The sequence below is a fragment of the Nothoprocta perdicaria genome, unplaced genomic scaffold, assembly GCF_003342845.1.
Source record: "Nothoprocta perdicaria isolate Ctin4 unplaced genomic scaffold, notPer1 scaffold_253, whole genome shotgun sequence".
NCBI classification, from domain to species: Eukaryota; Metazoa; Chordata; class Aves; order Tinamiformes; family Tinamidae; genus Nothoprocta; species Nothoprocta perdicaria.
The window spans coordinates 866,371-879,488 of record NW_020455481.1 but is presented as its reverse complement, the minus strand read 5'-3'; the positions used below and the strand labels follow the sequence as shown (position 1 = coordinate 879,488).

Below are 13,118 nucleotides of genomic sequence, written 5' to 3'. Positions count from 1 at the left end.
GGCTGGGCCGCGAGCCGCTGCTGCGCTTCGCGTGCGGCGCCGGCGGGCGGCTGCGCATGGGCGCGCTGCTGAGCCGGCAGGGCTGCCAGGCGCGGCTGCGCAGCGCCGAGGGCATGAGCCTCGCCGAGTTCCTGTACCCGGCGCTGCAGGCCTACGACTTCCTGCACCTGCGCCGCCGCCACGGCTGCCGCCTGCAGATCGGCGGCGCCGACCAGATGGGCAACATCATGTCCGGCTACGAGCTCGTGAGCAGGTAGCGCGCGGCGCCCCGGGGCTGTCCCCCGTTAGCCTCTAACGGTTCTTGATCAAACAGCGCGTTTCCTGGCCGCAGGAGCGTTCCCTAATCACATCTAACTACCCACTGCATCCCGAGTGCGCCTGCGTGGTGTGGATTGTGCTTGCGGCTCTGCTCTCGGAGAGGAAGCGGGACCTGCTTCGATGGGGCCCGGGCTGAGTGTGTGGGAGTCCAGGGAATTCACGGAAGGAAGGAAACCAAGGGGAGGCGAGCGCAAGGCAACCACCAAACCCTTGCGGTTGGAAAAGAGCTTCGGGGCCATCGAGTCCAACCGTAAACCCATGACCACGGTGTCCCTGATGGTGTCCCTGATGGTGTCCCTGATGGTGTCCCTGATGGTGTCCCTGATGGTGGCCCTGATGGTGGCCCTGATGGTGGCCCTGATGGTGTCCCTAGGCCGTGTCCCTAAGCGCCTCCTCATCTACACGTTTCTTGAACAGTGGCAGGGACGGTGACTCCTCCACCTCCCTGGGCAGCCTGCTCCAGGGCTGCACCGCTCTCGCCATATAGAAATTCTTCCTAAAGTCTAACCTGAACCTCCCCTGGTGCAGCTTGAGGCCATCTCCCCTTGTCCTATTTTCAGTAGTTCTTCTGGAGATCGAGCCCCGCCTCACTACAACCATTCCCCATAAGGTCTGTGCTCCAAAGCTATGCTCCTTTGCCAGCTTCCTTACCCTTCTTTGGACATGCTGCAGCACCTCCACGTCCTTCCTGTAGTGAGGGGCCCAAACCCGAACACGGTGCTTCTGCTTCGCTTGCTGCTTTCAGGATGTTAGAGAACCGGCTTGGGAGAAAATCATTGAACCGTCCCAAGCACGGCACGCAGGCAGCATCAGATGCCTGAGCCCAGGAAGGAAGGACACAGGACGCTTGACTCTGCTGGTGCTTGGGAAATTACTGTTTTAAAATACTTGTTTATGCCTCCTCATTGCGCACAAAAGAGCTTTTAACTGCATTTTTTTTTCTTAAAGCCCCCTGCCCAAGACACTGCTTTCATTTATTTATTCATTTTTTGCTAGTATATAAAGCAAATGCTTCTGTAAAGGGAAGAGGAATCTCAGAGAATGCCTAAGTTTTATTTGAGTTTACCAAAACATACACGTGTAAGTAAATAAATAAATGTGTTCCCTCTTCTTAGGGAGACAGGAGAAGATGTGTTTGGAATCACTGTGCCTCTTATTACGAGCACCACTGGAGACAAACTGGGAAAGACTGCTGGTAACGCAGTGTGGCTGAACAGAGATAAGACTTCTCCATTCGAGCTGTATCAGTTTTTTGTCAGACAGCAAGATAGCATAGTTGAGAAGTGAGTAGTTGCTCTTCGGCTCGCCTTTTGTCATCGCTTGTGACCCTGTCCCATGTAACTGTTTCACATAGCTGCAACATAAGGTTATCTTAAGTGTTAGCATTTCCAACAGCAGAATGCAGAAGTGAATGTTAACAGTAATTATATTTAACATTCTCGCTAAACAAGCGTTACTGGCTCAGGAATACACAGGATAGTAGAAGTTGTGTTCATGATGGAATATGCATTGTAAAAGTCAGTATTCAAGTATGAGTAAAGCATAAGAAATTCTAATCTGCCAGTTGAATGACTGAAAGCTTCTATGCTAGTGATAAACAAACACACAAAGTTCAGCATCTGGAACTGCTTCGTATTATGTGCTCCACCAAAAGAGCCTTGTGAGAGAATGATTATGGAATAGGAAAAAACTATGAAGCTCAAGCTTCTGATTGTTTCTAAGTGTGTAGAAAAAGAATATACATAGGAGACAAGTATCCCATGTAGCAGCACAATTTTAAAGTGGGGAAAAATGATAAAAATGTTTTCATATTTTTGGACTTCAGTAGTAGAGCTACTCCTTTTAATAAACTGCATTAATGACAGCACACTGCTGCAAGCCTACAGAAGTGGGATTTGTAAAGGGTATGCTTAGGTTGTGCACATCTAAATTCCTGGTCATTTTGAGTAATCTTCCTGTTGAGATCTCAGTCATTATGTGGGGTGCTTTTGTGCCATGGTCACCATACAACAGCAGTGCTACTGGGCTTTATCGTACTTTATTAAATACAAAGATCTATATAATAGAGGTTCATAATAATAAAGAATTGAATTTATAGACACACATTTGCAATAGGACCTGTAAAGTTAACATTTCATGGGAAAAGCAAGCTCTTGATTGCATTCTGCATTATTTTCCAAGACATTGTGCTCCAGGGAATATTAAATTAGCAAGAAAAGCCCACAAATTAACATGTTAAGTATGCGGGCAGGAACAAAGAGTTGTTGGAAAGGGTGAAATCTCTAGTACAGATTTGATGAAGTGCTCAGGAATCATTTCAGTGGTGTTAATGAAGTTTGAATGGCGATGAAAGCCAGGGTGTAGACCTATAGAGCCAGGCACGACAGCTGTATAGACAAAAACATTTCTTCCCTGCTTGTAGATACCTGAAACTCTTCACCTTCCTTCCCCTTGAAGAGATTCGCCACATCATGGAGATGCATGCTAAAGAACCCGAGAAGTGGGGCCCTCAGAAGCGACTCGCTGCAGAAGTAACTAAGCTTGTGCACGGCAGAGAAGGGCTGGAATCAGCTAAGAGGTGAAGCTGGATTTTTGTCAAGTGGTTTTCCTTCAGATTTGTTTGATAGTAGTTATCGTGGCTTTTCTGGGGCTGCTTTCATGAAGCTAATCAGTGCTCAGCTCTTGCAAGAGAAGAATGTAATAATTCCATAGGCCGAAAGGAAAATATATTAAAGAGCAAAATTTGCATATGATAAAAGATCCACCGGGGGATATATGCAATTCCTAAGTGCCCCTGGCAGAGAGGGGGATCACTTGTTTCATCGGACGAGTTGAACTGCATTTTGTGGGACAATGAACCTGGAACTGTATTGTGCACGATCACAACTTTTTGCTTTCACAGGTGTACTAAAGCCCTGTATCACAGCAGCGTGGAGGCCTTAGAAGCCATGTCTGACCAGGAGCTACAGGAGCTCTTTAAACAAACGCCTTCTGCTGAACTGTTGCTTGAGCCCGGCACGAGCGTGCTCGACCTGTGTCGCAAGGCAAACGCCATTCCAGCCGGACCCAGCGGGTGCGTCATGGGCTCTGCTTTTTACTCATACTTGGCCTAGGTGGGAGGCATCAGAAATTAAACAACAACCACAAAAAACAGAGGCAAATTGGCTAACAACATTAAAGAAGAGGGGGCAATAGACCTCATTTCACTCTGAAGTGGAAGTGTAGGAGACAGGAGTCTCTTGTACCTCAGTTGTGTAATCTACAGTTGAGGAAGGTACAGCCAGTAATAGCATTAAATTTCCTTATGTGCTCTGCCTCACAGAAGAAAGGGCAGTGGCAAAGGCTAAGGTTGATTCCAGTCACTTTTCACATGGACTGAGTTTAGATCTAACAAAAAAAGCTTCTGAAATAACTCTTGACTTTGGCTACTTTGCAGCAGTAAGTAGTTTGCTCTTAAAGTTGCTTTTGTTTTTTGCTCTTTTTTAAGGTACCAGAAAATCACAGACGGTGGAGTTTCAATAAATGGGATTCGAGAAACTAATCCTGAGGCCGTTCTTGTTGTGGGACAGCATATTCTCAAGAACGGAGTATCACTGCTTAGGATTGGAAAGAAAAATTACTACATTATAAAGTGGCTGCAGTTGTGACTACAGGTTCTCCCTGTAAAATAAGGTATCGTTTAGGCTCTGTTGTCTGCAGATGTTTCTGTACAGTGTACATTACTGTACAGCTCACAAAAACTGCCTTGGGAAAAACTACCCCAGGGTAGTTTTTCTTAAAATGCCAGAAACAAAATAGACTGAAAGGGTTCAAATAAAGGCAGCTGAGATCCCTAAGATGAATGACTTCATGTTTTATCTGTGACAGTGAGTAAATTATAAGACGCGATAAATACTGAATCAGAAAACAACAAATAGAAATTCTTAACAGATCTCTTTTTCTTCATCTGCTGCACCTCATATTCCTTTAGGAAAGATCGTATTTCATTCACGGAGCCCTCAAAGTGCAAACACCAGGAAAAAGCAGCGCAATCTACGTTATGGACTTGCATTTGGCTTTTTCAGCTCCTATTAGAATTCATATTTAAACAAACAGTTGGGTGGTGTTTGTTTGACTGGCACCATTTAAAGTTAATCTGTGGGCTTTGATGACTGTAGCTGTTATCTGTGCCATGTAGTCAGGCTTGAGTGACAGTTTTGTCCTGTCCACTAGGAAACAGGAATGTATGGAAACATCAAAAACACCAAAAAGGAGCAGCTGGAATTGCCGTGGGACCAGGCACGCCTGAACTGCAGGACTGGAATGCTGTCATGTGCAAATCTTGGATCTTTTTATCTTGTATAAAGTTATGCCACAGAAGAGACTCTTTAAGTTCTCTGTTATTCAAAGCACTATTTATAAGAAGATATGCACAAGAAAACAAAAAGATTAGTTTTAGAGTCAAAGAGGGAGACTTTCTTCTCCTCCTTAAAATCTCTGTTTTGAGGCAATAAAAAGAGTGACCTGCCCCAAGTGCATAATGCACAGTGAGCTGAGCAAAAGCATCTTGGAAACCAGTATGTCTTAGAGGGTTTGCTGCTGTCCACGTGGACTTCATCCTCACAGAGAAACCTGCCTCAGGGGGCAAGGTCAGACTCCCTGAACTCAACATATCTTTGAACAGGGTTGGTCTAAAGCAAGCTCAGAAAGATGAGCAGTAGAGGAAGAGACTGGCTAAGCCCCAGCATGAGAGTTTCTTATTGGTCACGTATGGGACATGGTGCATAAAAGCTTTCTAACTTAATACTGTATAATTTTGCTGTATGTAAGAGGAAAAAATGAATGTAAATCCACAGGAAAGTTAAAAGCAGCCTTATGAATGCATGTGTGTTGTGTGGTGATTTAAACCCTGGTATCATTTGTTCTGTTCCTTTAGCCCTGTGAATTACACAGATGCATCTGTGCTAAAAAGCAGAGCTGCATGCTTACACTCCTGAAGGCACCTAAGCATGAAATACAGTACAGGGTCCTTTCAAGTTGTTCTCTTCCTCTGTTAAGTCTTAAGCTGGGGTTGGGTGGCTTAGACAGGCCGGCCTTCGAGCCAGGTCGTCTCGACGCCACACACTCCCGTCCCTGCGGTTACCCAGACCCGTTTTGCGCACAGGCCTCTGCTCAAATTCCTTGCACGGGAGGTGGTTAAAGGAGCACCCAGGACCCGCGCAGTGAGGGAGCTGCAGCAGAGCGGCCCCAGGGTTTCTTTGTGGGGCCTCCCTGCCCCAGCACAAACAGGGGTGAAAGAGGCTGACTTACAAGGGCGCTGCTTGGGTCCTGGCTGCAGTGCTGGCTTCAAGGTTTAAGGTCATCTTCACTCTTCAGAGGCCAACACGAACCTCATCCCTCTCTCGTGATGTTAGAATTAGTCATATTTGAGCTGGATTAAAACCCAAGTAGGAGAAGAAAGGAAAAGTTAGCAACTATCAGAAACCCGATACTCCAAAGTTAGAGGGAGTTGCTTTTGGAGTTTGTTGGGTTTTGCCTTTTTTACTCTCAATAAAGCCAACGTCAGGTTATCTGTGCTGTCCTTGAAGATTTCAATGGAAATAAATTTATAGTAGCTTCTTCTGTATCAATTTTTTCAGATTATTAAAATGTAGTATGACAGTGAGCTAACGGTATTAATTTCAGTCTCTAGCTTTATTTACCTGCTTGAAGAGTGAGCTATGGAAATCTTCCCTGTTGATTTTTTTTCTAAAATAGATGAAGTACTTGAGTCATCCTTACCTTAAAAAAAAAAAGTTAATAAAAATAAAGCCCTACCTCTCTTTTCAGGTCTCCAATCAGTCATTCTTACATGAGGCAGCACCTTAAGGCAAAGCAACAATCAGAGCTTTCCTAGAGAAAGTGGAGAGAGAGAAATCCTGAAACTACACAAGCCTGAAGTATAGTGCAGGGCTGCTTCAAGTTGTTCCCTTCCTCTGACGACCCTCAATAGAAGGGTGGAAGTTAAGAAATGTTTCACCAGAAGTGTGTCGACTTCAAAGATTTAGAAACCTTGCTCCTTCCGTGATGAGAAGCATTAAGGCAGCACAGAAACAGGCCAAGGGAGTACGTACCTGGGCACCTTATTTCTCATGTCTCATCACTCCTGCCTTTTTCATCTGCAAATCGTGCTGAACAGCACATACCCACAAAACATACACATTAAGTTTTGGTAAAGCATTTACTACCCATTTCAATAGAGTATTAAAAGGATTTTATTTTTTTTTTACAAATACACAAAATAAAAAGGGAATAAATTCTTTATATACAAGAATTTTAATAAGATTCAACTGTAAGAAATTTACTCTGTGCCTCCTTCTGACCAAACCTTTACCTCTTTCTAAGGAAAAAGCTGAATACAACCACTGTTTTTCAGGGACAGGCCATTAGCCAGCTCTAGAGCATGACAGGCCCGAGTGGTAAAGGTCAGGCCAGAATTGAGGATGACCAAAAATCTGGTTTTCTTTCTTGGGTTCCTCTTAGTGCTCATATACCCCCAACACAGCTCTGCTCAAGTGAACAGTGAAAGACAGAATCCATTTCAAATGTGGACAGAACTTAATATCAGTATTTCAAGTGGTTACAAATGTGTGAGTTAGAAGTGCAAAAAAAAAAAAAAAAAAATGGGGCCAGGGTTGTGTTTTTCTTTAAAAAGCCAAACCACAGAACCCCCACACGTTTGTACACTGCCTGAAGAGGCTGCAAAGCAGAGTACCTGAACACGAGGCAAGGTAGCCAGCAGCAGCAGCAGCAGCTTTTCCGCAGCGCTTCACTCCATAAAGCGTTCGCAAGGAAGAGGTAAAGGGGCAGCGGGCAGGCAGCAAGGTGAAAGCAAGCTGTCCAAGCACAAAAACATCTTCACTAGTTTAAAGTGCAGCTACTTCGGCATAAAACTACACAGTCGGCTCGTCTACCTTGCTTTAACACTGAAGTACCTCCTCAGCTGACTCCCTTCGAAGCCAAGGAAGGCTTTTGACTGCTACAAGATAAAAGCAGACGCATCTGAGAGCTTGAGTCTGTCCTGCCAGTGCCAGCAGTTGCTCCCCTGGCCGCAGAGGTGACATTCAAGCTACCAGCAGGGCTGCAGCAGACGGATTAAGTTCTTCCCTCTCGCTGTACTGCCCCAAGCAGAGACTTCACCTTGCAGGGCATCTCATCGAGCACCTCTCAAAGCCAGTCCTCCACAAAATATACAGGAAAAGCACCTTTTACTTTCCTTTTGCTGCAGCTGCTGAGCAATACAATCTTTGACACTTCCTAAACCTCATCTCTTACTCCACTGTAAGAGTGAGATTTGGAACAGACTGCTTAACTCACCCCAGCAACTTAGTGGCAAGCTATGTTCAAGCACTTAATACTACCTTTTATTTACAGGCATACCACACATACATCAGGTAAACATCAAACTTTGGCTACAGAGGTTATTCTACCCTGTGGTTGTATTGCCTTGGATCATGATACTTTCTCTTCAAGTCTGCTGAAAGTTACTCATGGGTGACAAAAAGCCCAGGTTTAAGTTAATCAAGGAGGACAAGACAAGAGTTGTAAGCAAGTCAGTCTACCAGGAGTTCTCAGCTGTTGTCTTCATTACCTTTTTTCCCAAAGTTCTCCTATTATTTCTTCTAATGCTGGCAGCCACAAAACCATTCCAAGTATTTCAGTCCAATTCCAGACAACACATCATTTAAAAACCAGTAGCCCCAATAGCCTGTCTGTATCATTTCTTATGCTACAAGAATGGGGCAGAATCATTGGGGCAAGGGCAAACATAAGGCTCTCAAAATTTAGTTAATCATATAAAAACCTGTAGGAGTGCAGACTCCTGTCATCTGAACTACAAGTCATTCCAAAACTCTTTTCCTGGGATAATTAATTTCGCATACTACATTTTTATTAAAGGATTGTTACAGCATGGATTTTTAAATATTTGCATTGAAGATGACAATCAATTCATTTCTTGGCACTTGCACATTATCAAATTTAAAATTCTGGTGAAACAGAAAACAAGTAATGTTTCAAAAAACAAAGTAACACTTCAGAAATTTCACATGACATTATGCCACCAGCTATAACTTGCAAGAGTTCCTTAAATGCATGGAAGTCATTTGCTTTATGGAGAAGCATTTTGTAACTTTACAAGTTGGTGTTTCCCTGGACAGCACTGCCGAGTGACATGTGAGCGCTAAATCCTTTGGGAGCCGTCCACTCTGTGGAGGTTCTGCCTTCCTAAAAACACTTCCCAGATGGCAGGTGGATTCCAACTAGAAATTTTGTGTCTTTGACCACAGGACTGTCAACTTCAGCTGTTCATCAGACGGGATTTGAAAGGTGGCTTGCACTGCTAGACCTTGTAACAGTCACATTTCCTAAATCTGGGAAGGAAATGCACCCAGACAAGGTGCAAGCACTTAACATCTTTTCTGTTACAGTCATTACATATACTTCACATCTCATGAATTTAATTTAGACTTTTTTTATTAAACATACAGAATACAGTTGTCTTGCATAAGTTATTTCAAATAATTCATAAAACAACCCAAAACTGCATCTGTCAGAGAACTCTAGGTGCATACACTGGTGCCAAACTGCCAAGACAAAGAAAAATGGACTTTTAAATTTTCCATCTTTAGCAGCTTAGAAAAGGCATCCCATTCTGTTAATTGTGAAACGGAAAGAAATTCAATGTGGGAATAAAAACCTCCCTCTACTGGCCTGATTTTCTAACAGCAAGCCATGGATGCCAACAGCAGCGTCTTATGTTTCGTGCAAGTTGTGTTAAAGACGAGACATCGGCAACATCGTAACAAACATTTTCACTTCATACAAAAAAGTAAATGTGTTCGAAAAGTACACACTAATGTGCTGGAATCTGACTAGATTTTTAACTCATAAAAATGTAAATATCCACTCTTTCAAGGTTAGTGTGATCCATATTTACCTGTATGAATTAAAATCATAATAAAATAACAAACTAATTTCAAACCCAACTGTTCCTAACTCTAAACAAAATGGATTGTCTTCAAAAAAAGAAAGAAAAAACAGACAGCACTGTGAATTTTTTTCTCAAGTAACTGTAAATACTGGTGAAAACTCCAGCCTCGCACACTTCTTCTTACTGCCATACATTCCAAAATCTGAAAAATAACTGTGAGGATCCCCTTCCGCCAGGCCAACTTAATCTGCTTTAAAAAGAAACACTATCCCGTAACAGTTTTGAAATTCATTTTTATTTTTCAATTCTGCCAGAACAAATTTCCTAGTGGATGGTCCAGGCGCTTGGTCCCGGGAGAGAGGGAGAGGAAGATGTTCTTGCACCTGATTATCTTCCCCAACACCTACACACAAACCCCAGTGCACATGAACAACTTGGCACCCACTCTCAGTGGGCTGTCGCTTCTCTGCGAGCCCCAGGCTATTTTACCCTAACTGAACCCCCATTAAATGAAGTTCAAAGTTTTGTCCACAGTTTTAACATTCTGAAGAAAATGGGGACACACACACACATAGTAATATCGCAGACATCTCTACTGTGCTATAAAACTGAGATCTCCATCTGCCATAGTGCATGCAATATATCCAGGAAGGAGAATATGTGGTGCTCTCTTCTCTTCACAGTATTTAAACCTCTACTGTAAAAGCAGCTGAAACTATGCCACAAGACTACACTGTCCATCTTAAACCACAGGCAACCTGTTTAGCAAGTCAGGCACTGGAACTTCAATGTTTCTCTTCCCCAAGTTCAACGAGACTGTCAGTGAGACAGTAGACTTGGTCTGCTTTAATTTGCACCAGAAAGCTGGTAAGGAAACATTTAGAGCCATTTATTATGTAGATTAAATATGACATTTTGCAAAATACAGCATATTTTTTTTTTTCTGTTTGCAAATCAAACCAACTGTCTTTACAGGAGCAGATTTACACAGTTGCGGTACACAGCTAAGAGTTCATAAATAAAAGTTCTACTCCGTACACCAGGCCTAGCGATTTCCAAGCCGAGGTGTCCTCTGATCCGCACACACTGGCGGCGTCTTCACCAAAGATGCGTCTCCCGGATCTCTGCAATGATCTGGCTGGCTCGCTGCAGGGCCTGCGCGCGGGGAGACACACACACACAGTTAGCCGACCTTCCCAAAGGCATTTCCCAAGAAACAAGAACGTCCCAGGAAGGGCAACGGCAAAAGTCTTGGTTAAAGCTAGTCCTGTGGTTACAACCTGCAGCAGGGCTGACAAACTGCTCTGAAATCTGCTCTGCCCTGTGCAGAGGATTATGCAATTTTAAAACAGCACAAAACAGAAGGTGCTGAGAAAACCACAGTATTCCTGCCACCAATTCCTTTCTCTAGAGAGGCAAGAGTTAGAAGTTATTTGAAAAGGGAACTCCTGGGGAGAAGCGGAAGGAGCTCAACTCATCCTTTTCACACACTTGGTGCATGACCTGCAGGTTTGTCTTAACATTCTGTGTCTATTCCTACTTCTTCAGTGCTGACAGACTTTCTTCTCCAGGCAGTTCAGTGCAAACAGCTGACTTCTCCTACAGCTGTAGCAGGTTCTGGCACACCATGTAACATACAGATGAATACAGCAGTCCGGATATCTGAGTCCCCAAATTCCCAATATTTGTCTCTGGTACTGACCACAAACCCCAGCGACCTGGGCCAGTTGGGTTTTACATTGCAGTTAAAACACTAATGTGAGTCACTTAAGAGAGCTGCACAACACTTGGCTTCTCTTTAAGGAGGAGCTGCTGATTAAAGCCAAATGTGTCAGTGAAAAGGACACTGGATCAGAGCTTCTTCTACCCCCAAAACACAATTAATTCTCCCCCTCCTGACACGAATGCACAGTCCTCAATCCACATAACACTTTCTGCTCACATATTGTTTCCACTTCCTCCAGTACAGAGAAATAATACACGAGCACTAGAAAAAAAAACCAAAGGAACACACAGCACAGAACAAAGGAACGCAAGCCTACCAAAAGCCAACATTTATACCCTGTTGTCAAGTTAATTAACTGATCCTATTAAGGTCTTGATTTTTAATACCTTTAACATGTCAGCTGCCTCTTTTCTGCGCTGTGCCATGTCCTCGGATTCAGTGAGAAGGTCATCCAACAGCAAGGATTTGTACAGCTGTCCCACCAGCTCGCTCTGGAGAGTGTCCTTCACGTGGTTCACCAGAAAATGCATCACTGCCTTTGGCACGCTGCAAGCACAGAAGGAGAGTTTCTTCGTCAGCAACTCCAAAGCAGCCCTGCTTTTTAACACACAAACTCAAACACACACAAATAAACTAAAAAACCCACACACTGTGGTGTGACCATGCAGCTACCAGACCCCAAACCTACCAGGAATCTACCTTTACTATGAATCACAACTTTGTCTCTCAAATCAAAATGTTGAATTTTCAATCCCACTTTCAGGTGGGACTGCTGTGTTGTAAAGAAAGTGAAAATATAAGGTGCACAAAACACGCTAAGAATAAATCACTTGTTCAGTGGAGGCCACAAACAGCATCTCTGCTGTGCTAGATGTGACAAAAACACTAAATATTTCAGTCTAGAATCTGTTTTCATGGGTGAGAAGGGAGAGTGGCAAAGAAAACTGATTCATCCAGTCTTACTTTGCAAGTGAACTGAAAACTCTCCAATCCCTGGGTCACATGAATGTCACAGAAAGTAAAATGAGGGCAGCTAAAACTGAAAATAAACTTCAAATGTGAAAAATGTGACCCTGCTCTAGGTGACCCTGTGTGAGCAGGGGGGTTGGACTCGATGACCTCTGAGGTCCCTTCCAACCTTCAGCATTCTATGATTCTATGAAAATATATTTGTCTATAAGGGAACCAGTCAGGGACCACTGAGGATTAACAACAATCCATAATTATTACTTAATTATAACACAGAACTGAAACTATTGGAGGAAAAACATGTGGTTTTTTTCAGCTTTCTTCAACAGGCTCTTCTAAAAATCCAGCGAAAAACCCCTTTTTCCCTGCTTAGAAAAGTAAAAGAACGATACAAAACAAAGACAAAACATGTACAAAACATGTACGTGACCCATGAGGTAGCCCGGCATTTGTGTGGTCTCGGAAGTTTTTATTACCTGTCCTGAATGTTCTTCCTGACAATGAGGAAGTAAGATTTAATCAGCCGCTCAATCACTTCGCAGTCTCGCTGCTCCCGGGCGGAAAGCTTGCGCGCCACAGGAACAGGCTGCGGAAAGAGCAACACCTGCCGCTGAGCAGCTCCACTCACACAGGCAAACAAAACTGAGACTGCAAAGACTATCTGGTCTAGTTCTGTATAAAATGATCTATTTCTCTTTTCATCAAATATATTGCTATTCTTCAGAAATCCAATTGGAGGCGATAACATGTCAAAACCCACAGCTTTGAAACTGCAAGGTTAGAGGGCACTATGAATTTTTCTTTAATAAAAAGTTACTGAAGGACATAAGGTTTCCATAGAGTTTTTTTTTAAAATCATCTGTTTTTAATTAATTAGTGCTATTTTAATGATTCTTTTTCTTTAACATGAAAAATATCAACTGTAGCAAAAACAAGCAGGCAACAGTGTTAAGGCATGAGCTGAGATGCACTAGTGTAAAAGGGTGACTTAGACGAGGAGTTCACTGGCACAGGGATTTGTTCAAGGAAGTCGGTTACCCAAACCACAGGCTGAAAGTGGAGGAGGAGGAGTAAAAAAGGAGGAGGAGTAAAAAAGGAGGAGGAGTAAAAAAGGAGGAGGAGTAAAAAAGGAGGAGGAGTAAAAAAGGAGGAGGA

At 43.4% G+C, this 13,118-nt stretch overlaps 2 protein-coding genes across 5 annotated transcripts in view; one reads left to right on the top strand and one right to left on the bottom strand.

The window, feature by feature from the left end:
• YARS2 (tyrosyl-tRNA synthetase 2) overlaps positions 1-4,094 on the top strand; it is a gene marked incomplete at its 5' end in the record, with an annotated part of 4,589 nt that extends 495 nt beyond the window's left edge. Inside the window, 5 exons of the mRNA XM_026040349.1 lie at positions 5-253; positions 1,434-1,601; positions 2,741-2,896; positions 3,221-3,391; positions 3,806-4,094. Of these exons, the coding sequence (XP_025896134.1) occupies positions 5-253; positions 1,434-1,601; positions 2,741-2,896; positions 3,221-3,391; positions 3,806-3,965 (904 nt within the window). The remainder of the gene's footprint in view (positions 1-4; positions 254-1,433; positions 1,602-2,740; positions 2,897-3,220; positions 3,392-3,805) is intronic.
• A 4,072-nt stretch (positions 4,095-8,166) lies between these two features.
• The window catches only part of DNM1L (dynamin 1 like), a 34,050-nt gene continuing 29,098 nt past the window's right edge, over positions 8,167-13,118 (bottom strand). For 3 of the 4 annotated variants that reach the window (XM_026040351.1, XM_026040353.1, XM_026040352.1), the window contains 3 exons: positions 12,440-12,549; positions 11,381-11,540; positions 8,167-10,423 (listed from right to left, as the gene is read on the bottom strand). In XM_026040351.1, coding sequence (XP_025896136.1) covers positions 10,367-10,423; positions 11,381-11,540; positions 12,440-12,549 — 327 coding nt within the window. In that variant the 3' untranslated portion in view covers positions 8,167-10,366. The remainder of the gene's footprint in view (positions 10,424-11,380; positions 11,541-12,439; positions 12,550-13,118) is intronic. The other variant, XM_026040354.1, reaches the window with a different exon arrangement.